Below are 26,241 nucleotides of genomic sequence, written 5' to 3'. Positions count from 1 at the left end.
ATATATATATATATATATATATATATATTATTTTCTCAGAATCCATTATAGGTTATTACAAGATATTGAATATAGTTCCCTATGCTATATAGTAGTACCTTATTGTTTATCTATTTTATATATAGTAGTGTGTATCTGTTAATCCAAACTCCTAATTTATCCCTCCCCCCTCTTTCTCTTTTGGTAACTATAAATTTGTTTACTATGTCTGTGAGTCTATTTCTGTTTTGTAAATAAGTTCATTAGTATCATTTTTTTAGATTCCACATGCAAGTGTTATCATACGATATTTTTCTTTCTGTCTGACTTCACTTAGGATTATAATCTCTGGGTCCATCCATGTTGCTGCAAATGGCATTATTTCATTTTTCATGGCTGAGTAATATTCCACTATACATATAATATAAATCCCACATCTTCTATATCCATCCATCTGTTGATGGACATTTAGGTTCATTGGGCTTTTTCTTATCCATAAAATTGGGATAATAATATCTACACCATTAAGTTGTCTGTAAGAATGTACAGATAACATGAGTCCTTATTACTGTGTCTGGATCATAAGATGGGTTCAATAATGGTTTTTGACTAAAATTTCTGAGCTGGAGGTTTGTAAGACTCTTAGCTTCACTTAAACAAAAATTACTACAATTAGGCTGCTTAAAACAAAACAGAACAGATGAGCATGTCAGGAGAATATGTAAAAATAAACGCAGTTAATTTTAGGTAGAGCATTCAGTAGCATATTAATCAGGTGAATTTAGGGGATAGGTGAGTATTAGCGAATATCAAAGAATAAAGGAAAAAAGACTGGTCAGAAAACTTCAACATCCCTATTCACTCTGCCATGTTTGGTGATACGATATTGAGAAAATTATTATTCTGGGCATAAGTTTCCTCCTCTGTAAAATGAGAGTGAATTATGCTGTGTCTCTCATCCATCCCGGTTCTTAGATCCTCAAACTTAACAAGAGTCATTACTTGATACACTGCGAAATATAATTTCAGTGATTAAATGACGGAGTTGTTTAAATGGTAACCTTAGTTTATGAAAAGCTTATTTGTGTAGCAGATTTTCATATCAGATAGATGATATTCCTAACTTCAGCACCAGCCCGCCAAATATAAAACATAATGTGGAAAATCTGACTAAGCATTGTACGCAACTAAAAGGTAAGAGATCACTGAAAACGTAAAGAATTAAGGAAGCCAAAGGTTACACATTTACATACGATTTTAGACATTTTCAAATGTGGTCACAGAGATTTCAAAGAGAGTACAGAAGTAGCTAGTTACTTCGAAATAACTGATACCCTTTAGTTACGGTAGCTTTCTCGATACTCTCGCAAACCTTTCAGGGGGAGTGGTTATCACTATTCTTACAGAGAATCAATTGGAAAAAGATGGTAAATAAAAAATTTTTTTAATATCTCAGTAATATTATTTTACATAAATAATTTTTTATAACTGGCTTATCTGGTTGCTCCCCATCTAAAACCAGTGTAGACACAATCTGAGTTTAGTTCAGAACAAGAAAGAATGCCGCTTTTAAGTGAAACTATAAAGCAAGATAAGTAATCCCTGACAGTAACTAGGATATATTTTTCTTTCCCTAAATTCTATAAAAGAACATAATGTACCTGATCAAAGAGTGTTCTAACAGAGTCTTCCTAAGGGGGACTTTGTCTTTCTGTCTCAGTTACCAACAGTGGCCCGAGGATGGGCTACGGATTAAAGATTAGTTACGAGGCATAATTCTCAAAGCTTGGCTTCAGATGCGAATGCGTTTACACATTTACAAAAGCATAGGAGAATAATGATGTTTAGAAAGGATAAGAGAATAATTTTGTTAAATAGCACTTCCTTATGCCTGATGATATTTTTCCTTTTATCTAAATTATTAAAAAGAAAGAAAAGTATTTTTGGTAGTTTGGATACAGCTTATTCCCTAGATAATTCTGAACTCTTCAAGAAAATATCTACAGTGTAAACACTTTGTATTTTGAGTACTCCAACAGCAAAGGCTGCTCTGTTTAACATAAGGAGGTGCTTCTTTCCTTACTGATGAAAACCCTCCTCACTGACATGTATGTTTTACTATTCGGGGGTCACATATCAGAGAAGTGCCCGTGTTCTTCCAAGCAGAGTCATGTAAGGTGGGAGTTTGCCTTTAGGCTCCCATGACATTCACAGGTCTCTCAGGAACGAGCAGGGAAGTGGTGACAGCAGCCACCTCTGCAGCATCTCCAGTCTACACTGTCAGATGTGATCTGGATGTATCGGCAGGTGGTCATTTTGATAATCAGCTTCTAGCATTATAAGAATCCACTGCTGTATATAGGTAGGGAAATAATTTTCTGTAATGAATGTAGGTGATTTCAGTCCCAGATTCTTTCTCACGTAAATCCAGATAATTAAAGATTTGTTTTTAATGGCCTGAATGGTCACAGTCTTTATTTTTTAGAATAAACATATGTAGAAACAACTCAGAATATGATAGTCTCTGACACTTAATCCCAGAATTCTAGTATGGTCAAATTTCCCCAGCTAGAGAACCCTGTGAAGTTTTATCAGCCTCCTCAAACAAAAAACAAACAAACCAAAAAACTCAAACAACCTTCACACATATAATCATTGTAATATACTATGTATATTCAGTAAAAGATCTTCCATTGAAGGGAAAAACAGATATAATTTAACATAAAAAGTTTTTAATGTAGCATCAAAGTACAAGGACTCAGAGCTTGGACTCTACCAACAAGGTATCTGGGTTTAAAACTCAGTTGCATCACTCACTAGCTTTGTGACCATGGGCAAGTTACTGCACTTACCTGTGCCTGAGATAGCTCATCTGTAAACTGGCATTAATAATAATAGCATTTGCTTTATAGAGTCATTATAAAGATTACATTAAGATTTTAAAAGCCTTTAGAAGAGTACCTACACCCTATGTTACTGTTTAAAAAAAATAACAAGTACAGCTTTGATGTTCAAAGAAAATTAAAAAGTGAATATTGAAAATCATAATATTACTTGCAGAAAGTTTTTTCCACCAAAGTTGAGATTATCCTATAATCAGTTCAGAAACATCCCTGAAACATATCGAGGAATTACGGAAGGGAAAATAGACATGGCTGTAAAGTGTGGTTCCCCAAATTTAATCAGGTTACACAACAGGAAGATGAAAAGAGAATTCAGAAAGCCTGGCTACCAGCTGCTTTCTCTTCAAGAACACACATAAGATAAAACTCAGTAGAATTAGATGGGTTACATCAATGATTTTTCTGGGATTTTGGTGACTATTTTGAGCTCTTCGTAGAAATATTCATAATGAATCCTAATTTTTTAAAAGAGGCATTCTACCTTGATATTAGGCCCATTAACTAATTCTAAAATATTTAAATAACAAACTGTTTTAATCACATCAACAAAACAAAAGCCATTTATAATGCACATACAGATTTTAAATCGCAAAGTTTTTCCAAAACAGATGCAGAAACTCTGAAACACATTTCTTACCTGTTTCATTTCTGCTCTAAACATGACTCATGCTATTTGAATAGAATTTTGGACTCAGAGCTTTCTATGTCTTTTCCACATCTAAAATATGCATATAATTCCAAGGTGCAACATAATAAAGAAAAGATAAATGCAGAACAAGAGAACAGATCATTTAAATGAACGATTATAACAGATGTAGTCTTTTTAAGGCAGAAGTGGGGACTAGAAGACTCTTCACTACATGCAGAACTGTATGTGATGAATACTTACTAGCATTTCCTTCTAACTTGGAATATTTGTCATTCTAGATACTAAATCATTTTGTTGATTCTATAGACATGTTGAGGATAAACGCTATATTCTCAGAGTACTGCTCCTTACGATATAGCCCATTGTTTCCTGTAGTATTTAAAATTCTTACTCAAACGAAAAATGTTAAGTTCCAGTGAAGGTCACACATACTAACACATCACTGTAAGTAAACAGTTACTTTAAAACCACAGTGCATGTTGCTGTGGTGAATAGCATAGTTTATTATAATAGGATTAGGAAGAGAATATGGACTTAAAATACTTTGATTATTAAGTATGGATACATACTGTACCAGGTCGGGGATAAGGAATTCTTCCATCATACTGCACCCAACGATGATCTGCACTTTCCTTATGCGCATATGGACCATTAAAAACTGCTCTGATGTCGGCCATGCTATACACACACACAGCAGAGCCTTTGAAGATGGAGCTGAAAGAAAGCAACATGATTCAGTCATTCACTGGTCCATTCAGTGGACATTCACTGAGCACATGCGATAACCAGGTGCCGTGGACACATGTATTCGGGACATTCTATCTGACAGGTGCGGCAGACAAAATGTGTGTATGTCCTCAAGGAGCTTACAGCCAAGTGATCCTGAATAAGTTTTGATAACACTTTTATTACAGGTAATTATAGTAAACTAAGCAAGTACACAGACGGGTACCCAATACAAGGCTGTCTGGTAAGTTTTCCGGGAGTAGGTAGCATCTAAATTGACATCTGACGGGCAAATAGGAATTACCTGGAAAAACTGGAGGACAGACGGGAACATGCAGGAGAGAGTATTATGTTTATTCACACGCTCTTGAATTTTACTTGAAGTTATTATAGCATAATGCATTCTAAAGAACATAAAATCAGAAGTTATATTGCCTACTTTTTAAAAAAAGGAATATTTAGATATGTAAATAATAAATAGTTATCTTTCTTAAAGTGAGTGAATGTCCATAAATACTGGCTATTAATGATTTCCTCATATAATTTTTATTAATTTTAAAAACTGAAATAATCCTTTTGCTCCTTTTTGAATATCGGAGTTAATGTATATAACTTATCTGATGCTTAAAATTAATCATGATTACACAGTAAGGGGGCACATCTAATTAAGAGGCAGCAAAGCTCCATGGGAATTCAACAAATTTTTGCAAACTAATGATGAAAATTGTTAGCATCAGATATTTCATCTTGGTTTTATTTCCAGAAATTAAAAGGCATTTTCTCTGAATCTAAAATTTTCAGTGATTCCTGTTCTTAAAAACAAGATCCCACTTTTCACTCTAAGAGACTTAGCACTACACAAATGAGTTTAGGACTCACTAACATGAGTAACTCAATCATTAATCATTCTTGGAATGACATTAATGCGAAGCATCAGGAGCTGATGGTCAACAGGCAGCTGGGAGAAAACTAGCTGCTAAGAAGGGAAATGATGGCCCCATAAAAATCATATGACCTGCCTATGATACTTTAAAGGAACGACGCATCATGGTGTTATTGCAGATTAATTACATCTTCTCATTGGACCAAGGATGTGACTTGCATCCTGACATTACCTCAGTCTTCAGGGCAGCATTAAAAATAAAATAATGAAGTACACCAAGAACAAAGAGCTGACTTGTAACTTCACACTCTGGGTGGGCAAAAACTCGATAAGAGAAAAAGAGAACTTTCTTGCAGCTACATTTCTTTGGCACACATCTATGTCTTGTGAGTGAAACACACAGTGACTTTAAAGAAAATTCTGTGAATGGAAAGATGCCAAGAGAACCAGGGCTGAGATACTTGACTTGAGTAACTACAGGCACGTGGTCTTCCTGCACCTTTTTAGTTCAGATATAAATTAGCAGAAACATGGAGTTCAAAATAGCAGCTTCTTAGGATATCTTCTCTAGTCTCATATTTAAATATTTCCACTCTAATTTTATAATTAACCAAATAGTATTTTGTGTTTGATACATTCTGAACCAATAGTACATTCGACTTTATCCATAAGGTATTGTGAACTAAATGACAGTAATATCTCGGAAAATAAGTTATAATTTTCCCACAAAATATTTTAATAATTTATTCAAAAGGAGGCAGTTAGGACCATTTGTCTAATACTAATGCCAATACTGCCAATTCCTCCAATACTGATAGCAATATACATTGATAATGACTGATAGCAGCGCTATGGAAAAAGTGAAAAGTATTTCAAAGAATGTAACACAGCCAGTAGTAGGTAACAAGAATAAAAGTGCACTTGGAACAGAGTCAAATGTAAGTTAATGAATTAAATAAAATTAATATTAAATAAGATTAAGTGGGGGTTCAAATATTCTTTGAGAAAGCTTCATGGCTGCTAGGACAACTTTTAAGGAAGTGACAGAGCCTCAGTGACAAGTACAGGCCAGTATTATGCAGAAAGAAGACAAGAATACAGGCGTAGAAATTAGGAAGATACTTTTAGTCGAAGTCCCAGTATTACTACTAATTGGCTGCTCTTCTTTGGACAAGTACATGTAATACAAACTTCCTTTGCCTAAGTTAGTAGAGCAGTGATGATATGGTAATAACAACAGTCACACTTCCATCTTTGCAGAGTAATGGGGAAGTGCAAATAAGAGCATGTGGAGACATTTTAAAAGACAAGAGTGTCATCGCATGATTATAGCCTAGACAATGACTAAGACATGTATTTTGTTGGTATTACTTCTCTGTCATGCAGCTCAACCTATTTATTATGATTAACATGTGTATGTGCCCTTGTATCCAGTAATTGTAGTCTAGGAATTTAGCTCACAGATATACTTGCTCCTACAGGGAACAGCGTCTGTGCAAGGTTAGTCATTGAGGCATTATGTGTACTAGCAAAGGACTGGAAACGACGCAAATGCCTAGGTACAGAGGACTAGTTAAATAAATTGTGTTAACCCATATAGGGGATACTTTGCTGGTGTAGAGAACAGAGACATTTTTATGTACTGATATTAAAAGATTTCTAGGAAACAATAAATGAAAAAGTAAAATTTTTAAATGTGTGTTTTTTCACACAAAAGGAAGGGACAAAAAGAACATATAAGTATTTTCTTACATAGATACAACAATTCTCTAGAAGGATTATAGGCATTTTTTTTTTTTAACTTACCTGGTTGTGGTAAAGACTCCATATACTACAGGATTTCTTTCATCTCTTGTGGGGAGTAAGTAAATGTCTTCTATTAATGGGAAAAAAATAATGATTCTACATTTGTATTTTTCAGTATCATGTTTGCTTTTTCTTTAATAATGAAATATTCCTGAGACTCTAAACAGTATATAAAATTAAGATAACAGTGAAAGTCATTACACTGTGACATAAGAAATTAAGGGGAAAAGACAAGTTCTCACTAGCTGTGTGACACGTAATTGAACATTCACCCTCGAAGGTATTTACTGCAATCACCTGTGAATGGGATGGTTCACTTGATAATCTCCATGATTGTTTCCAATTAGGAATATGTGATTTCATATAGAACAGAAACTAAAAACAGGTTATTTTTACCCTCCGGTGTTAAAAAAGTGTTGTCCTGTAATTGTGTCAACTTGTTAGTAATTCAATTACCTATTTGGTAATAATATGAAAATAGCTAGACTAGTTCATTTCTTGTGTGGTATTGTGTAATTACTTGTGCAACACTGATACTAAAGTATATGTAAATGATATTCTTTAAGACATCATTTAAGAGGTGAGCATACTTATATACAGCATGAGAAATCATCCATGAATACTGAATATATAATTTAATACTGTAAATACAATACTGACACAAATCATTCAATGATATCATCATTTTTACACTGCATGGCAAAACCAAAAATAAAGTTCAAAAAGTAAAAGCTAATGATACTAACTTTATTTACAGCTGAAAAATTCCTTCTAGAATTAGCTTTGAGAGGAGTAAAAAGGGGAAACAAAAGAGGAGAACCTAACGCTTCTCAGAGTATACTTTTTATTAACAAGTCAAAGCGACAGAGTTCACCAGATCTCCAGGGCTCTCCAGCAGAGGGCGTCTACAGAATAAGGAACCCAAGTTCTTGCTACCTATAGCCAGTGGCTCCTTCCAAATAAAAGACCACATGAAGAATGGATGGGCTTTGTAGTCCCAGAGCTAGTATCTTTCTGTCTCTTGCTGTAGTTTTGTTTCCCTCGTAACTCTGAGGACACTCACAAAAGGGGAACTTCATTACGATGAACACCCAGACCTAGAGCACTTCCAAGTTCTTTGCGTGTGGGAACTTAGTAAGCACCACTCCTGCAAGCTGTCCTGGGCTTTATAATCAGGCATTTGGGGCTAAAATAAATTAAATGCTGAATTACTTAATTAGTAAGACTTTTTTTAAGAAAAACGAAACGTGACTTACGAAGCTCATCAAAATGAGTATCTGCCCCATCACTTCCAGGAATTGAGCAAATCAGCCTGGCCTTGAGAAAAGTGGTCCATTTGTTTATCAGGCTGCGTTGTCCTCCTACATCATTCTGGGGGAAAAAAAGAAAACAAAATAAAGATACAGATTTACCAACATGATTCTATCACCAACTCAAACTGGTGGTTATCATAGGCAGTGTCTTATTAATGTCATTGCTTTTACAAGGACAGAGACCTTGGATATTTAAGTCCATGAATTTTCGAAGGAGGGAAAAAGCAGTTTTGTCCTTCAAAATTAAATGCTTTTCTCACAGTTAAATGTGCAGTGTAAACGCCATAGCTCTGCTGAATGAGCAGATGCGTGCCAGCAACAGTATATAAGGCAGGCTTGGAATCGACGCCCATTTCTGCCAAGCTTTGCTCTATGACTTACAAACGATTATTTAATTCTTCAAGTCTCTGTTTTCTCATTGACAAAATATGATTAATGCCTTGAAATATGGCTATTTTTTGTTTGCTTGTTTTCGGTGTGTTTTTTTTGCGATACACGGGCCTCTCACTGTTGTGGCCTCTCCCGTTGCGGAGCACGGGCTCCGGACGCGCAGGCTCAGCGGCCGTGGCTCACGGGCCCAGCCGCTGCGTGGCATGGGGGATCTTCCCAGGCCAGGCCACGAAGCCGCGTCCCCTGCACCGGCAGGCGGACTCTCAACCACTGCACCACCAGGGAAGCCCGAAATATGGCTATTTTGATTATTAAATGGAAAATTTCTGTCAAGTGTTTAGCAAAGGCCAGGAAACTTGTATTAAAAAAAAAATGTTACGCACTTCCCCGGTGGCACAGTGGTTGAGAGTCCGCCTGCCGATGCAGGGGACACGGGTTCGGGTTCGTGCCCCTGTCCGGGAAGATCCCACATGCCGCGGAGCAGCTGGGCCCGTGAGCCACGGCCGCTGAACCTGCGTGACCAGAGCCTGTGCTCCGCAACGGGAGAGGCCGCAACAGTGAGAGGCCCGCGTACCGCCAAAAAAAAAAAAAATACAAATTTCCAGTTATAAAATAAATAAGTCATGCACATGCACCCCAGTGTTCATTGCAGCACTATTTACAATAGCCAGGTCGTGGAAGCAATGTAAATGCCCATCGACAGACGAATGCATAAAGAAGATGTGGTACATATATACAATGGAATATTACTCAGCCATAAAAAGGAACGAAATTGGGTCATTTTTAGGGACGTGGATGGCTCTAGAGACTGTCATACGGAGTGAAGTAAGTCAGAAAGAGAAAAACAAATATCGTATATTAACGCATATATGTAGAACCTAGAAATATGGTACAGAGGAACCAGTTTGCAGGGCAGAAATAGAGACACAGATGAAGAGAAACAAACGTATGGACACCAAGGGGGGAAAGTGGCAGGGGGTGGTGGTGGGATTCATGCCGCGGAGCGGCTGGGCCCGTGAGCCATGGCCGCTGAGCCTGCGCGTCTGGAGCCTGTGCTCCGCAACGGGAGAGGCCACAGCAGTGAGAGGCCCGCGTACCGCAAAATAAATAAATAAATAAATAAAAATAAATTAAATTAAAAAATAAATACATAAAATAAATAAGTCATGGAGATGTAACATACAGCATGGTGACTATAGTAAATAATATTGTATTGCATATTTGAAAGTTGCTAAAAGAGTAAAAAAATAAATTTGCAGCCATGTATGGTAATGGACATTAACTAGACTTATTGTGGTGACCCTTTTGCAATATATACAAATATAAAATCATTATAATGTACACCTGTAACTCATGTTGTATGCCCATTATACCTCAATAAAAACATGAAAAAAGATATGCTTTAGACATTTAGCAAAACATAAGCATTTATACCAACTAGGTAGAATAAACAGGGTTATGCTGTTCAATAATTCACCATAAAGAGATATTTTTCTTATTTTTAATTTAATATGTCCCTGTGAACACTAAATTACTACGATTTTCTGTTTGACTCGACTAGATCTGCTATGCTTATGATAAATAAATAAGGATGTTTCATGGTATAAATACATGAAGTACTTAATTTTGACTTTCAGAAATTACTTATGAAGCCACTATTTCCATTAATATATTTCCATTTAAATCTAAATTCTATAAAAAGTTTTGTCTTTCATGCAGTCTGTGTTCCATAAAGTTAATAAACAGTTTGCTGTCAAATTTCAGGTCTCAATATCTAGGGACTAGCTTCCCTGTGATTCTTTTACCTATGAAAATTAAAGAAAAGCATCTACATGACCACTCCAGACAGGAGAATTCAAAGTCATATAAATAGATGCTCTTCTTGAACAAGGAAATGGGGAGGAGGAGAGAGAGAAGGAAGGGCAAGCAAGGTCATTGAGAACGGAGACCATAGCTCTCTTTATAGCCTTAACACCTCACACCAAGGGTGTACCGTGACACCCAGAGTGAATGGTGTTTAACATCCCTCTCTGCTAAACAAAAGAAGTATTTTAAGTAATAGCTCTGTATAAATGAGTAATAATTATTATTTGCTTGCGTTCTTTAGGTTTATAACAAACAATTTAAAAAGGAGAATAATTTAAAATTTTAAATACATTCAACAGTTAGCACGAACTCACATTTGCACTTAATGAACAAAATAATCACACCTCATAATTTGCACTATGTCTCAGTGTTGCAAGTTTTAAATAACTCCAAATCAATGTGAACTTACCCTTGAAACATGTGTAGCTGAGTTCATGTGTTTTGAAGACTGACTATACATATACATGTACACATAAATATACATAATAGAAACACAATGGTAACCACAGCAATTGTTTAGAACTTGGATAAACAAAAGACTTTAATGGCAGTAGTACTCTGTCACTGATACTGTTTAGAATTGCTAATACATGGTGATAATAGAAAGCAAAGTAACATCTAGTTGGTTTTCTAATAGTTTTTAATTCTTAGCAGAAAATGCATTCTCTTATTCCTTTTATGCAGAATCTACTTCAGAGATGCCACTAACATCCTGCTTGTCAGGTATTTATTAAGATCATATTTAATAATGAATAGCTAAAAATGCAAAATAAAATTGACAAAAGTCTTTAGAAAAGTATAGATAAAAGTATAGATAAATGCCCAATAAACTGAGTCTTCTCTGAAATTTCTTTGTTGGGAAAATGAGGACAGACCTACAAGGTTTAATACTGTCTAAAATTACAGGTGGATTCACACATGCAGAAATTGGTTCAGGAAACATTCTAGATGCTAGAAAGATGAGGGAAAGAACAGCTGGTGAAACAATTCAGAACATGTATGGAGAACCAGGACAAATTTGGTTTAGACTAAGACTGGGATAAATTGAAATAGAGGAAAATGTTACGAAAGTAAACTGGGGTAAGATCAAGGAAGGGTTTGATACCAGGCCAAAGTGTCTGCATGTAATTTAGTACACAAGAATTACTAAAAGATTCAGTAATTAGCAAAGAAGTGAAGAAAATGAATATATATTTTATATAATAATGCTTTAGAAACAAACATGTCTGTAACTGCTCTTAAATTTATATTTTGTATATGGTGCCTCTATTATTTACCATTGCTCAATAATAAAAATAATATTTCAGCTAGCTATTAAATGATTTCCTATGTCTGCAAATGCAAAGGCAGACTTTTCTAGACATGACTTTTTTTTTTTTTTTTTTTTCCGGTACGCGGGCCTCTCACTGTTGTGGCCTCTCCCGTTGCAGAGCACAGGCTCCGGACGCACAGGCTCAGCGGCCATGGCTCACGGGCCCAGCTGCTCCGCGGCATGTGGGATCTTCCCGGACCGGGGCACGAACCTGCGTCCCCTGCATCGGCAAGTGGACTCTCAACCACTGCGCCACCAGGGAAGCCCTAGACATGACTTTTATTTCTACTGCTAATATCCTCAGATCAGTTAATAAATATAAATCCAGATGTTAATACTGATGCTTCCTCCTAATGTAATAATGAATTCTATGTTAACGTACAGAAAGATCCCAGTGACAAAATGTGTTATCTGGCATTATTCAGAAAGAAAGAGATTTTTAAATAAATTTAAAAATAGAAGATAACTTATCTCCTCATCTTTCTCCTGACCCTTGATTTATATCTTTTTAAATTATCATAACTAGCCTCTATATGTTTTTATTTTAGCAGAGCCCTAGTTGTACTAAGCAGAACTCTAAAGTCTATTTTAAGGCATCTTCTTACATATTTATAGTATTTATAAAATTTTCATCGCTTATATTTGTATATTTTGAGTCAGTAATAAATACTACAAAATAGTGTTGATTCAATATGCATAAAGAAGTATATCAACTATCGTGAATATAATACCAGGGACCATGTTTGGTTTACTGCTTTACCCCTAGCACAGAGCAGTTATTCAAATTATTTTGCTAAGTGAATAAACAGATAATATCAAATATTTGCTCCATAACATCCCTTTAACGATTGTACATATTACTACTTCATCATAAAAACGAGCAATCGGGCTTTCCTGGTGGCGCAGTGGTTGAGAGTCCGCCTGCCGATGCAGGGGACACGGGTTCGTGCCCCGGTCCGGGAAGATCCCACATGCCGCGGAACGGCTGGTCCCGTGAGCCATGGCCGCTGAGCCTGCGCGTCCGGAGCCTGTGCTCCGCAGCGGGAGAGGCCACAACAGTGAGAGGCCCGCGTACCGCAGAAAAAAAAAAAAACGAGCAATCACATTCTCTTTTCAACACATTATTAGATAAAAGTGACAAGAAATGGCTCATTTTCAAACACCGTCCCTCTTTCTATTTGCAATTATCACCATATTTAAGACAAACCGTGAAAAAACTCTATTAGCTCCAAATTTGCCAAAAAGAGGTTTATACTGTACCTGCATACTTTTTTCAACCTGACAAATGGAAATTGCAATCCTTTGAACAAAAGCATCTTTAAATGCTCTCACCTACCCATCTAGCTGCTGTGCGTGGCCTCTCAAGGAATAAAAAGATAAAAACAAGCACAAAAATCCAGGTCAAAGATGAAAGCCACCTGCTGTCAACGGGAAAACAAGTATAGTTTCTGGGATAATAGCTCTCAGGAATGGATTATAAGCATTTAATGACTGGATAGTAACTCTTACAGACATCCAGAAGCATGACCTGGGATGGCAAAGTTCAGTTCACAAGGAGTTGTATTTCTCCTGCAGGGAAGTGTCACTTGACTGACTTTGTGAACCAGCTCTCGGTCCCTGCATTTGTTTGCAAATCCACAAAATCCCCCCGCTGAGAACTTTAAGCCCAGAAGAGGGCTGAAAGGGAAGTAACCACTTTTGTACTAAACTCTCACCTCCTTGCTTATTTTTGTGAAATTCTAAAGAACACAACTGTCTAACACTATAGATTTATTATTGAGATGTCAAAATCAGCAGCTTTTAGTCACTGGTCACTTCTGTGTGTCTCCACTCTATTTATCACAGCTTCTTTGTGGTCAGATTGCCAAAAGCCTTGCCATCCTCTACGCAAAGATGCAGATGAAAGTAGCAAAGAAATTAAATGTAAACAAGCCCGACCACATGTGTGCAATCTGAGTGGTGAGTGCAGAGGTTGCCTGTTTCCCCATTCTTTATAGCTTTTTATATGTTTGCAATATTTCTTAATTTTTAAGTGATTAATGAAAACAGAAAATTTTTTAAATGAAAGACAAAACACAAGTTACAGTCTTTGTGCAGCTTTAAAGTATAATTAACTCTGAATCATTGGATTGGGTGATGGCTACATATTATGAAATACTGTGATCTAATGCTGCTATCTCCTAATGGGGCGATCAGTCAGGAGGCAGGTTAATGGTGACTCCATTTTCCTTCTACTGTCATAGCAAACTCAAGTCCTTATAAATCTTACACAGACATGTAGAGTAGCTACAAGCTGTGACACGTGAACTTTTATTGAGTGTATCTTTTGACCTTCGGGTCACTATGCTGGGTTCATCTGTTAAATGTGATTTTATCTCTATATACCATACTCTCCAAGGATCTCTCAGCACTTTATAAATATTGTCATTTTCACCTTTATATTGAGAAACAGAAGCTCTTGGAAAGTGTAATAATTGACATTTAGCTCCTCTGCTCTTAAATCATGAACATTTTATAAATCAATGAAACCTCTAAGACATTTGTGAACATGGTATATTCTATTAAAATAGAGATGTGCGTTCAGAAATTTGTAGCCATATTAATTAGTTTAAGTTGAAGGACCCCAGACTTTTCAAATAAATAAGTACACCTTAAGCACTTAAAAAAAGAAAAAAGGTTTGATGGTGAAGTCAGAGGTTACAAATTCTCTTTTGCTTAAAATTTAGTTACTTTGCCTAATGGAGCTCTTCTGCATCTTTGTGCAGACAAGAGAAGGGAATTCCCTGAAGCACTTCAGAAACCATAATCTTTGCAAGTTTGTGCACCCCTCTCCCACATTCTACCCATCAATAACATTTAATCTCAGAGATTTTATCTTGAACTAACACTACCCACTTTCTTGTGAAGTGTGATCCAAATACCACAATACAAAACATTTGTTTTTCCGTAACTGAAGCTATCACATGAGACAAACACACAGGCTTTCTACTGATCTTTTTTTACAAATTAAAAAAAGATTAGGGCAATTAAATACTTTTCTGTCTTTGATTTAATGCCTGTTGTATTTCTATACATCATTCATACTCTTTATCTGATTTGTTATTTAGAATAACTGCTGTACCTTGCAGGTTTTAAATAATCTTGTGTTCAGATATATCTTCAAATCACCTAAAGACCCGTTTGCACCAGGAAATTCTGAAGTAAGATCACAGCAACTGACATTTCAGAGCAATTGTTCAATGTACTTCTCTCTGGGCTGCCTCAATTTTCTCTGAGTTATTTCTAGGGACAGAATTTAGAAACTCTGTAAACTTAATACAGATGGTCTGTATGGGCTGTATAAGTCAATAATAATGATAAGGATAATCCAAATGCAGGATGGCCTATTTAGAAGTTTGAAACTATTACCATCATGTGGTAGAAACAAAAAGTCAAACCCAGAATAAGATTCCCAGGAGGCTCATTAGGAGGACATGTATATACATTAAAATAAAAGTCATATATATATATATATATATATAAATACACTGTTATACTGAGAGGAAGAGCTTAAGTGAGGATATTTTAATACATTAAATGAACTCATGAAAGATAGTGAAGTTAAACCCACTGAATCAAACGAGAGAACTATGTTGTACTTTCTTTTTCAGCCTATGAATCTTCTTCAGCAATACGTCCTAACAATATTTCATTTAATTCTTTCATTGAGATGCAAAAAAAGTTATGATCACTAAAAATAAAAGCATAAAAGGAAAATAATAACGAGTCTTCTACTTATCTATTAGTAATCTTGAAATACCTTAGCAGTAGAAGAAACAAAACTAGGCAAACTCAAACATCTCAAAGGGGAGAAGAAAAAACAAACAAAAAACTTGTACGGCAGGTATTGCACACAGTGGTTTTTAAGGGATAACTTCTGAATAGACTTTCAAGGCAAAAAAATTTTTTTCTTAAAAAGAACTCTAGTGTTTAGACATGACTGTTTTTGATTTGCCACTGGAGAATCGAAATGGAGAACATGTTTTTCTAACTACTTCAAAAACTTGTAAAGATTATTAGAAATGCAGGACTTGGGTAATACACTGTGCTAAAGCATTCAGTGTCTAAGATTTAACAGATTAAATTTAGGCAAATCTAGGCATATTCCGCAGTCTTTTTCAGGTAGGATCAGAGTTCATTAAATTTTTTAAAAAGTGTTAAAAGCTACGGCCAACAGTATTAATCCTTGCCTAGGAATTTCTGACAGGAAAACAGATGGAAGTGAAGCAAAAGCACATCTGTAACTTGTGGGCTCTAAATCTCTCATTTAGGTTGTAAGCCAGAAGCTGAAAGTAAGCAAAAAAACCGCAACTCGGAGGAAATCAATAAATACAGAAAGTGTCATCAGCCTAAAAACACAAATCTTCAAAGGCAGTAATTGTCCAAATAGGATCATATATCAAAATAGACAGTGCAAGTAGAATCAAAGCAAAGGGCAATTAATTAGACCCCCAGGCAAGTTATGTGAAAGGTCCAACCAAACTGAATTCCTGGCGTGGACAAAAGGAAATACTGCAGAACAAAAAGAGAACTGGCATAACCAGCAGCTGTAATCCGGAGAGGGCCAGCATAAGTAACCTAATGGACAATGCTTCCAGAAATGAACAGAATCCCAAAATAATGCAAAACAAACTTGAGGCAGAAAGTTGCAAGCAAGCCCCACTGAAGTGACTGGTATTTATACACCTTAACTTACAGGGTGGGTTTTGAAAGGAAATACACACAGACACACACACACACGGTAATAAACATCACACAATCATAAATAATAGTATTAGAAAGGACTAACTTGCAAAATAAATAGACACAAATCTTTTCAGAGGGTTTATTCCATGCTGTTTCACCTACCCTTTCAGACAGCATTTATTACCTCTCCACGAAGACCTGTGTAATTTACCATCCATGAGAGCAGTCCAGGGTGTAAGGTGCACCATTCAGTGCTTGAAAATATTGACTGTTCAAATCAAAGAATTATAGAGCCTGGCAAAGACTTTAGACAGCATTCTAGGCTAAGCACCTTATTTTAAAAATGAGAAAACTGAAGAAGTTGTTTGACGGGAAAGTAGTGACACTACTGAAAAATAATTCATTAGTAAATGTGTTCTCCCATTTGTAATGATAAACACACTGAGTTTGAAAGAGATTCTTTGGATGAAGGTACTTATTATCCTGAGGCTGTCAATTATCTTCTAGGTCAGTTTCTTTACTATTTAGTGAATCTCTCTGTTCCCATCTCTTGTCCAAAATTTGCACTGTTCAAATTGTTCACATAATTTTCACCAGAGATGTCTCCAAATTCTTCTGACTCTATCCAAAAATAAGTTCTATCCTCAAAGTACAAATATTGCTAAAAATGAGAGCAAAGTAATAACAATAATTTTAACCTTTAAAACTGATGAAATACCATCTCTTCTCAGTAAACTTTGGTAACTAACCTGCCTCTCACCACCCCCCAGCTCCCAAAATATACACATACTACCACTCTTTCACTCCTAAGCAGTTAATTGAGCTGACTCCAAAAGTGTGTACGTATGACGTGTGTATGTGTGTACATGATTTTTGACATGTAACTTAGGGTGGTATGATCATGTACTCACATTATTCACATGTCGATCTCTTAGATGGTTAACTGCTTGAAAACAGAAATCTAAGTAGCCCTTGTTTTCCAGTACTTTCCTCTGTATCTGTCAAGATCCAAATTCATATGATCTCATTTAAGCCTTTCATTTGCCTGGTAAAATAGTCATAGAAGAGATGGGTGTCCTCATTTTCTAGGTTAAAAAAGTGAGCTAGAAAAAAGTAAAGCAGATACATGTCTCTTTTTGAATTATGGTTTTCTCAGGGTATATGCCCAGTAGTGGGATTCCTGGGTCGTATGGTAGTTGTATTTTTAGTTTTTTAAGGAACCTCCATACTATTCTCCATAGTGGCTGTATCAATTTACATTCCCACCAGCAGTGCAAGAGGGTTCCCTTTTCTCCACACCCTCTCCAGCATTTATTGTTTCTAGATTTTTTGATGATGGCCATTCTGACTGGTGTGAGATGATACCTCATTGTAGTTTTGATTTGCATTTCACTAATGATTAGTGATGTTGAGCATTCTTTCATGTGTTTGTTGGCAGTCTGTATATCTTCTTTGGAGAAATGTCTATTTAGGACTTCTCCCCATTTTTGGATTGGGTTGTTTGTTTTTTTGATATGGAGCTGCATGAGCTGCTTGTAGATTTTGGAGATTAATCCTAGTCATGTACTACAATGTTCATTGTAGCTCTGTTTACAATAGGCAGGACATGGAAGCAACCTAAGTGTCCACTGACAGATGAATGAATAATGAAGATGTGGCACATATATACAATGGAATATTACTCAGCCATAAAAAGAAACAAAATTGAGTTATTTGTAGTGAGGTGGATGGACCTAGAGTCTGTCATACAGAATGAAGTAAGTCAGAAAGAGGAAAACAAATACTGTATGCTAGCACATATATACGGAATCTAAAAAAAAAAAAAAATGGTTATGAAGAGCCTAGGGGCAAGACGGGAATAAAGACGCAGACCTACTAGAGAATGGACTTGAGGATATGGGGAGGGGAAAGGTAAGCTGGGACAAAGTGAGAGAGTGGCATGGACATATATACACTACCAAATGTAAAATAGATAGCTAGGGGGAAGCAGCCGCATAGCACAGGGAGATCAGCTCGGTATCTGTGACCACCTAGAGGGGTGGGATAGGGAAGGTGGGAGGGAGGGAGACGCAAGAGGGAGGAGATATGGGGATATATGTATATGTATAGCTGATTCACTTTGTTATAAAGCAGAAACTAACACACCATTGTAAAGCAATTATACTCCAATAAAGATGCTAAAAAAAAAAAGTAAAGCAGAGATGTAAGTCTAGATTTGACTTCAAGTTAACATTCGTATCATTTGGGCAAAAGTTATTGATTATATCCTTACTGCCAAAACTAATATGTGACTGTCAGTCATAATCTTACCTGACTTCCTTTTGGTGTGTGACATTACTGATAACTGCCTTCTTCTTGAAACCGTTTTTATCCCTGACTTGTGACAGTACTCTCGTCCAGTTCTCTAACTGCTATCAAACTATTTCTTCTCAATTGCCTTTGTGGACATTTTCCTCTGCTTTTTCTTAAACATCATTGTCCCTCAGGATCCTGTCCTTGCTGTTTGATCTTGGTACTACAAATCTCCCTGGGCAATTTCGGACATTTCCATGACTTTAAGAATTACCAATACACTGGTTGTTTCTACATTCCTGAGTCTAGACCCTATTGAGTCTCAGGTTTATATTTTTAACTGGTTATTATGACAGCATAACCCAGAACTACATCAAGTTCAATATGTTCAAATATAAAATCTATGCCCAGAAACTTTTTCTGGTGTTTCTTAAATATCAGAATGTATCTCTTTGTGCATTTTCCTAATTTCTGCCATATCTTCTGGAAAGCACAATTACTAACAGTATAGGAGTCTTTTGTCTACAGGGATAGTATCAAGGTCTTTGGAATAGGAGTGAGGGAGAATTAAAATGCATGGAGGATCTAATAGGACAGGAAGTTGTTGCAGCCTTTTATGTACATCGTGGAATCAATACTTGCAGTTATTAATCAGTCCTAATTATGAACAGGAGAGATAAGACTTCTGAAGACTTCTGTTGAACTTTCGTGCATGTTTTAAAAGGAAACAGTCACCATCCTGCTAGTTTTCCATTTGTTTGTTTTGCTCCAGTCACAGTAAACCTCTTTTTATTCCTTAAGTGCTTTTTCCCACCTCTGAGATTTCACATGTGCTTTTCCTTCTGCCTGGAATATTCTTCCCCATCCCTGTCACCTTTGCCCTGCAATTTCCTCATCATTTTTATCATCTGATTCAAAAGTCACTTTCTCAGAGAGACCTTCCATATACAATCTAAAGCCCACCTATTCTTCCTAATTGACCCTGTGATTTTTCCATTATAGCAGTTATCACACCTTCCACTTGTATGTTAATCTGTGTGCTTTCTTGTTTAATGCATGTATAATGCACTAGGTTGCAAACTCAGTAAGGACAAGTGTGATGTCTTTTTTTTTTTTTTTTTTTTTTTTTTTTTTTTTGCGGTACGCGGGCCTCTCACTGTTGCAGAGCACAGGCTCCGGACGCGCAGGCTCAGCCGCTCCGCGGCATGTGGGATCCTCCCAGACCGGGGCACGAACCCGTGTCCCCTGCATCGGCAGGCAGACTCTCCACCACTGTGCCACCAGGGAAGCCCATGATGTCTTTTTTTAAAAAAACTTCTATAAGACTACTGCTTAGCAATGCCATGTACAGGGTTAGTTACCAATAGATGTGTTAAGTAAATGAATGTTTTGAGAGTCTATATTTATAATGTAGCCACTAGCCACACGAGGCTATTTAAATTACAATTAATTAAAGTTAAATAACATCAAAAATTCAGTTCCTTAGTCATACTAGTCAACACTAACATGTCAACATGGCTACTATGCTGTAGAGAACAGATACAGAACATTCCCATCATTGCAGAAAATTCTATATTAGACAGCACTTGTCTACACCGGGCAATTAATAAAAGAGTGGTAATAAATTAAGGACCTTTTAGAAATTGACACATACATTCTATCTTAGAAATATCTCTTGAACTTATATGTATCTCTTCATTCCTACTTTCTTTAGGGAACTACCTAAAAGGTCTCCCAGTCACGCATATTTCTCAGGCCAGATATATTCTTGAAATAATTAATTGCTAAACACCTATCAAGTCACTTCTCTTCCTAAAAACATTTATAACTTCTCATTGTCTACACAACAGAGCTGAAACTCCTTACCATGAAAATAATACTGCTTATCTTCCAATTTACCAGAATTTATGGAATAACATTGCTCCCCACTACCCCTCGAGTTCCACTGACAACAAGATTTCACTGTCCTTTAAACAAAATATACTCTGTCACAATGCTGCCTGAAATGCCTATCCTCCTTTCCTGTCCTTGGTGTAGTCCCCCTACCCCTGCAGGACTCAATTTTTGAGCTTCACTGAATGCACAGAGTTCTCAGTCTGACCTCGATCACGTTATATTGTGATTATCTGTTTATGTCTCTATTACCCTCACTGCACTCTAGGGTTTTAAAGAAAAGGGACAGTGGTTTACTTACCTCCCAGTGTCTAGTCTTACTGCACTTTGCACAGAACTTATATTTACTTGTTGAAATAATGAAATGATAAAATAATGAAGGAATGGGTTACAAAATTGAAGAGATTCACCCTTATCCTGTAAACAATTCTTTGTTCATTTTGTGTACTTTTTGCTTATTTCCAAAAGCTCCTCCCCACCAATCACTATATATTACTGACTAACAGTAATGTCTTTGACAGGTCAATAAAACAACTTTTACTTTAGTTTAGTAGCTGAAGACATAGGGAGCTCTTAAACTGTCAACAGTTTTTCATTGGCCTGAAGGTTATCAGGTAAAAATGAAAACAAACAATAATAACAAGAACAACAAAACCTTAATATTTCCAAATAAATAGGTACTGTGGAAATATCCTGGTGGGACAAATAGTATAAAGGACTCTTATGTTACTGGCAAGCTCTGTAAATTCAGAACAGTGTACACAGTTACTCTTAACTCTCTCTAGCATGCTCTCTTCCTTCTTAGCTTTGTTTATATCTGTTGAACTTAATTTTGTTTCACAGCATAGACGTACATTACATTACTACCTGTTGAAAACAGAAAAACAATATTATAATAACCTCATGGGATAAAAAAAAAATGAAACAGAGAGGAATAAATATGTTCCCCCAAATGTCACAAGAACATTTTTTATGTGAAAATAATGTATAACAGCAACAATGATGCTGAAAAGCTATTTTTTAATTTAAGCTTGTTATTGTTTTGCAGGACATTCTTTTTTAAAAGACTTCAAGTCATTTTTAATCTCGATAGTGAAATCTCCACTTATGAGTGCTCACTTTTTACCGCACTTTAATCCTAAATTAATAAATAAAGTTAGTAACTTGGGCAGGGTGGGAGGCAATTAAGAAATTACAAAGATGCATTTAGAACCAAATATTGTAAACATTGACCAGTGGATCATATTGTAGTGGGAAATGCTGAAGAGGGTGTTAATTGAAGACAGGGATTGAGTAAAGAGATATACATCAATTTAAGAAGAACCTCTATTATCTCTCTCTTTTTTTTTTAAGGAAATTCATCCATCACAAGTCCTTATTTGATATCACAATTTGTTAGCTTTTTATCCAAACACAATAGCATGACAAAATCTTGCTGGGTGGCCTCAGAGTTTTTTTGTGGTGGGAAGACTTATGTACTACAATTCTCTCTGTCTTTTCAGCTCTATAGGAGTTTGTTCATAAATAAAATATCCCATGGCTGATACTTAAAGTCTAGATTATATTTTTATGATACAAATTTATAAATGGGGCAGCTAAATTTTTCTTTAATATGTTTCTCCACCTCTAAAAGTAACTTTCAGTATATTTAGTATGAGTGGAAAAACATTACTTTGTTATAAATGAATTTCTATCAAATGGATTTGACCTATCAAGAAATAAGTATTGAACTGCTTCACAAAACCCACACTTGTTATACATGTGCTCATCACAGAGTGACTCTTAAAATACATTTAATTGATTGTAAATCTCTTATGACATACTTAACGTGATTCATTTATACAAATGATGTCCATCCACAGCACAGCTTTCCGGCTGCGGTACTGTTGTTCTAAGGCATGCTTCAGTACACTCACACGCTACGACTACTCCAAGCAATGGCCATTCATCTCTCCGCGAGAGGCTTCAAGAGAAATGACTGTGAATTCTTAGACTCTGAAAGAATGAGGATGCTTTTTAGAGAATCTGTCCCCTGGGGGTGAAGGGATCAGTGGGGGACGGCATTACTGGCTAGGACACTAGGTAAAGAATGATCTGCGCTCACAAGTTTGGTCTCATTCAAAAGCCATGTTATCATTAGCACTCTTAAGCGCAAGGACGGTTTATATTTCTGTCCCTCGAAGTGTTCAAAAGCCTGAGGGCACAGACTGAGAAAAAAAAGTGATAGGCTCAGATGGAAGAAAATGAAAAGTTTGTACAAGACCAAAGAAAGCTTCCCGCTGAGAGTATTTATTAAGTTAACAGCTCTTCCTCTTAATAACTGAGTTAATGCTGAAGGTGTCTGGCCATTTAAGAAAAGTGATTTCAGTGAAGATAAATCCAACTAACAAAAGAATATACTTAAAAGTATGGTTCCAGTAGCATTTTTATTCTATAAAGCTTGTATTCACTCAAATGAGAACTTTGATGGCACAAAATGGGAGTGTTTCATAGAGTTGTTGTTTTCCTGTAATTTATACAAAATGGCAATATTAAAAAGCAAATTTCAGTGTTCTTCAAGATAAATGTTTTGCCTTTTGGATTGTTTTCTTTCCTTCCTATCCCATTTTTCTCTCAGAACCTAATCTAGGTTAATGCTCTAGAAAGTATTTTAATAATAAGACTATATAACTGCATTTTCAACTTATTTGATTCACGTAAAGATACATAATTTTACATGTGATGTGTTTTGATAAAAATATGGGATATGATTTTGTTAGTGTTTAAGGAACTCTAGTGAGTATGCTAAGTTACTTTCAATTTCAAAATAAAATTATTTAATGTACAAAACATTTTAACTTCCATGGATCAGGACAATGCAGGGATCTTACTGGGAATAGTAATAACTGGCAAAGGGATAGCCCACCAATAAAAGGAGCAAGCTGCCCAAGAGATCTAACTCAAACCTGGGGAATAGCTCAGGGATTGGAAAAAATAATTTGTAATATTGGAAAATTTTGCATCCTGCTTTTTTCTTTTTACTTTTGGATCTCAAAAATTATACATGTAAGATAATATGAATGTATTCTACCATTTATGAATAATGGAATTAACTCCAACATTACATGGTTAATTATTCATACACATACACATATGCCTTAAGTGGAATAAATATATCTTGCCTTACAAACTCTTCCAACTCGAGAAAGGATGGTCTTATCAGAAGTACTCCCTTCTTGAGATGATTCACGAAAGAAGAAATATATTTTATCATCATCTGGATTATAGGTGTCTGGGATGGGGAAAGTTCCAATAAATTTTGCTCCTGTTTGGAAGAAAAGAAGCTATACATTAAAATACTGAAATAATTCAGCCACAATAGTACTGGTGTCTTTTGTATGTAAAACAATTAGCAGCAGAATTAGAAATAAACACATGAATGAAATGTGGGAAATGAGACATATACACAAGTAAACGTGACACAAAGCAGGAACATGTATTAGCCCAAAGAGGTCCTGAACACGTTCTTTAGGACTCTGGACATCAGGTGAGAACACGACTGGCTGAGATTCACAATTGTTTCAGTTCAACTAAATTACATAGAAAAGTCCTTCTTTCAAACCTGGAGATTCTATGATTTTATATTTTCCTTTTTTATGATTGTAGTCACTGCTTCTAAACCAAAATGTCCATTATGAAGAGCTTAGGAAAAACTATAAACATATCCCAAATTTTGATATATTATGATGTTATTGGTTGCACTTTGTGTAACTGCCAAAAAAAATTGAAACAACCAGTAATGCTTGGGTCAAGTCCAGTGTTGGCTCTGAAGACACTCTTTCCAACTTGATATCCTGTTTCTGCCGCTTACTGGAAAAGTGACTTTGGGCAAATTGTTTATCTTCTCTATGCCTCAATTTTCTCATACCTAATATGAGGCTACCAATATCATCTACCTAGTAGGGTAACTGATATGATAATCAAGTGAATTGATATATGTAATGCGCTTACTATCTGGTAGTGCGTGACACATAATAAGGGTTTAATAAATGTTATTCATTATTAAAAGGATGTCTGGGATGATAATAATAATTATCATTAGGACCACAAACAAGAGAATGATGGAAAATTGAGCACATCCATACAATTGTTACAATAACATGTAGTTATTAAAAATGAAGTAGTTCTAAATGTACTGTCATGGGAAGATGTCCACGATACAAATCAAATGAAAAAATAATGGCAATACAATTAACTCCTTTGCACTGCATCAATGACAAGTCAATTTGGGTTACTAATGCCTTGTTTAGAAAGTACTGGACCTTTTAAGTCTTGGTTTTATATAACTGGGAGTTAATCCGGTAACAGATTTGTAATTGGGAGATACTAGTTCAGAAACAATCATTTTGATTAAAGCAAAGAAGACAAAGAGTGGTTATCGAGGAATGGAGGACTTCAATTAAGTAGAAAATACAAGATGCCTGAAAGAAAGCAAAGAGCACTCTTTAGGAAGCAGAAGCAGGAAACAAGAGAAGACAAAAAGTTTCCCCCAAAATAAATAAATATAATAAGTAGGAGGTGAAAAGAAATTAACATTGCCTTCTCTAGAGTTTTGACCAAGGCCCCGATTGCCGGATACTCCAGGAGTACTGACAACTATTCCCCTGCAAATGTAGAACAGTTGGTCAGTAGCCCAGTAAACAAGACTTCACAATAGACTCTTCAATAGGGAAAAGTTAATGTTTGATTCCAAGTGATGAGTAGTTCAGTCTTTATCATCCCAGCCTCTCTGGGTCAACCCTGGGTCTCTCATCCAGTCTATTCTCTGCTTAAATGGGAAACCTTAAGAGGAAAAGAGAGGCAGGAAATATGTGTATGATCTTTTTCCTTTTTGTTCTTTATTACTTCCCTGTTATTTCTCTGGAACTTAGAACTCCAGTGGATTTTAATGCCCTCAATAATCTCATTTTGATATGGTCCTAAATTACATAAAAATTAAATTTTAGAAAATCATACAGGATTAAAAAAAAATTCTTTTCTAATTAATCTTAAATTAGCAAGGTCCATTAACAATTCCACTCAAGGCTTTTTGTTTTTGTTTTTGTTTTTCCCTCCAGCCCCTCTTTTAAATTGTTTATACATCACTTAGTTTGGAATCCCTGAGCGAGGTTAAAATTCTTTTGTAGTCACAAATTAACACTTCTAATTTTTGACTTAAATATATCATGTTTTCTTAAAAAAAAAAAAAAAAACTCTCTGTGGAAATAAAATTTCCTACAAATGTAGCATTAGGATTTTAGCAAATTCATGAAAACAAAGAATATATCTAATTCCTACTATATTCAGGGCACTTACAACAAGAAAAACTGCTAGGATAAAGAATACAAAAGTGAATAAGAACGGACTCTTCGCTTCAAACCAATTACAATCTGCATTAAGAAAATATTAACATATGGCCAAGATATGGCTAAGAAGAAGGCCCAGTCTTGATGTTTCCAATGATTTGAAAGGAGATTGCCAACAAT

At 35.8% G+C, this 26,241-nt stretch overlaps 1 protein-coding gene across 1 annotated transcript in view; it reads right to left on the bottom strand.

Moving 5' to 3' along the window:
• Positions 1–26,241, bottom strand: part of SEMA3D (semaphorin 3D) — a 134,386-nt gene that overhangs the window by 36,596 nt on the left and 71,549 nt on the right. Inside the window, exons 8-11 of the mRNA XM_024738496.1 lie at positions 23,899–24,041; positions 8,203–8,317; positions 6,947–7,016; positions 4,101–4,245 (exon numbers count right to left, since the gene is read on the bottom strand). Of these exons, the coding sequence (XP_024594264.1) occupies positions 4,101–4,245; positions 6,947–7,016; positions 8,203–8,317; positions 23,899–24,041 (473 nt within the window). The remainder of the gene's footprint in view (positions 1–4,100; positions 4,246–6,946; positions 7,017–8,202; positions 8,318–23,898; positions 24,042–26,241) is intronic.

Source organism: Neophocaena asiaeorientalis, unplaced genomic scaffold (assembly GCF_003031525.2).
Source record: "Neophocaena asiaeorientalis asiaeorientalis breed wild unplaced genomic scaffold, Neophocaena_asiaeorientalis_V1.1 scaffold89, whole genome shotgun sequence".
In the NCBI taxonomy this organism is placed as follows: Eukaryota; Metazoa; Chordata; class Mammalia; order Artiodactyla; family Phocoenidae; genus Neophocaena; species Neophocaena asiaeorientalis.
The sequence above is the reverse complement of the archived record's forward strand: the minus strand, read 5'-3'. Positions and strand labels throughout refer to the sequence as shown.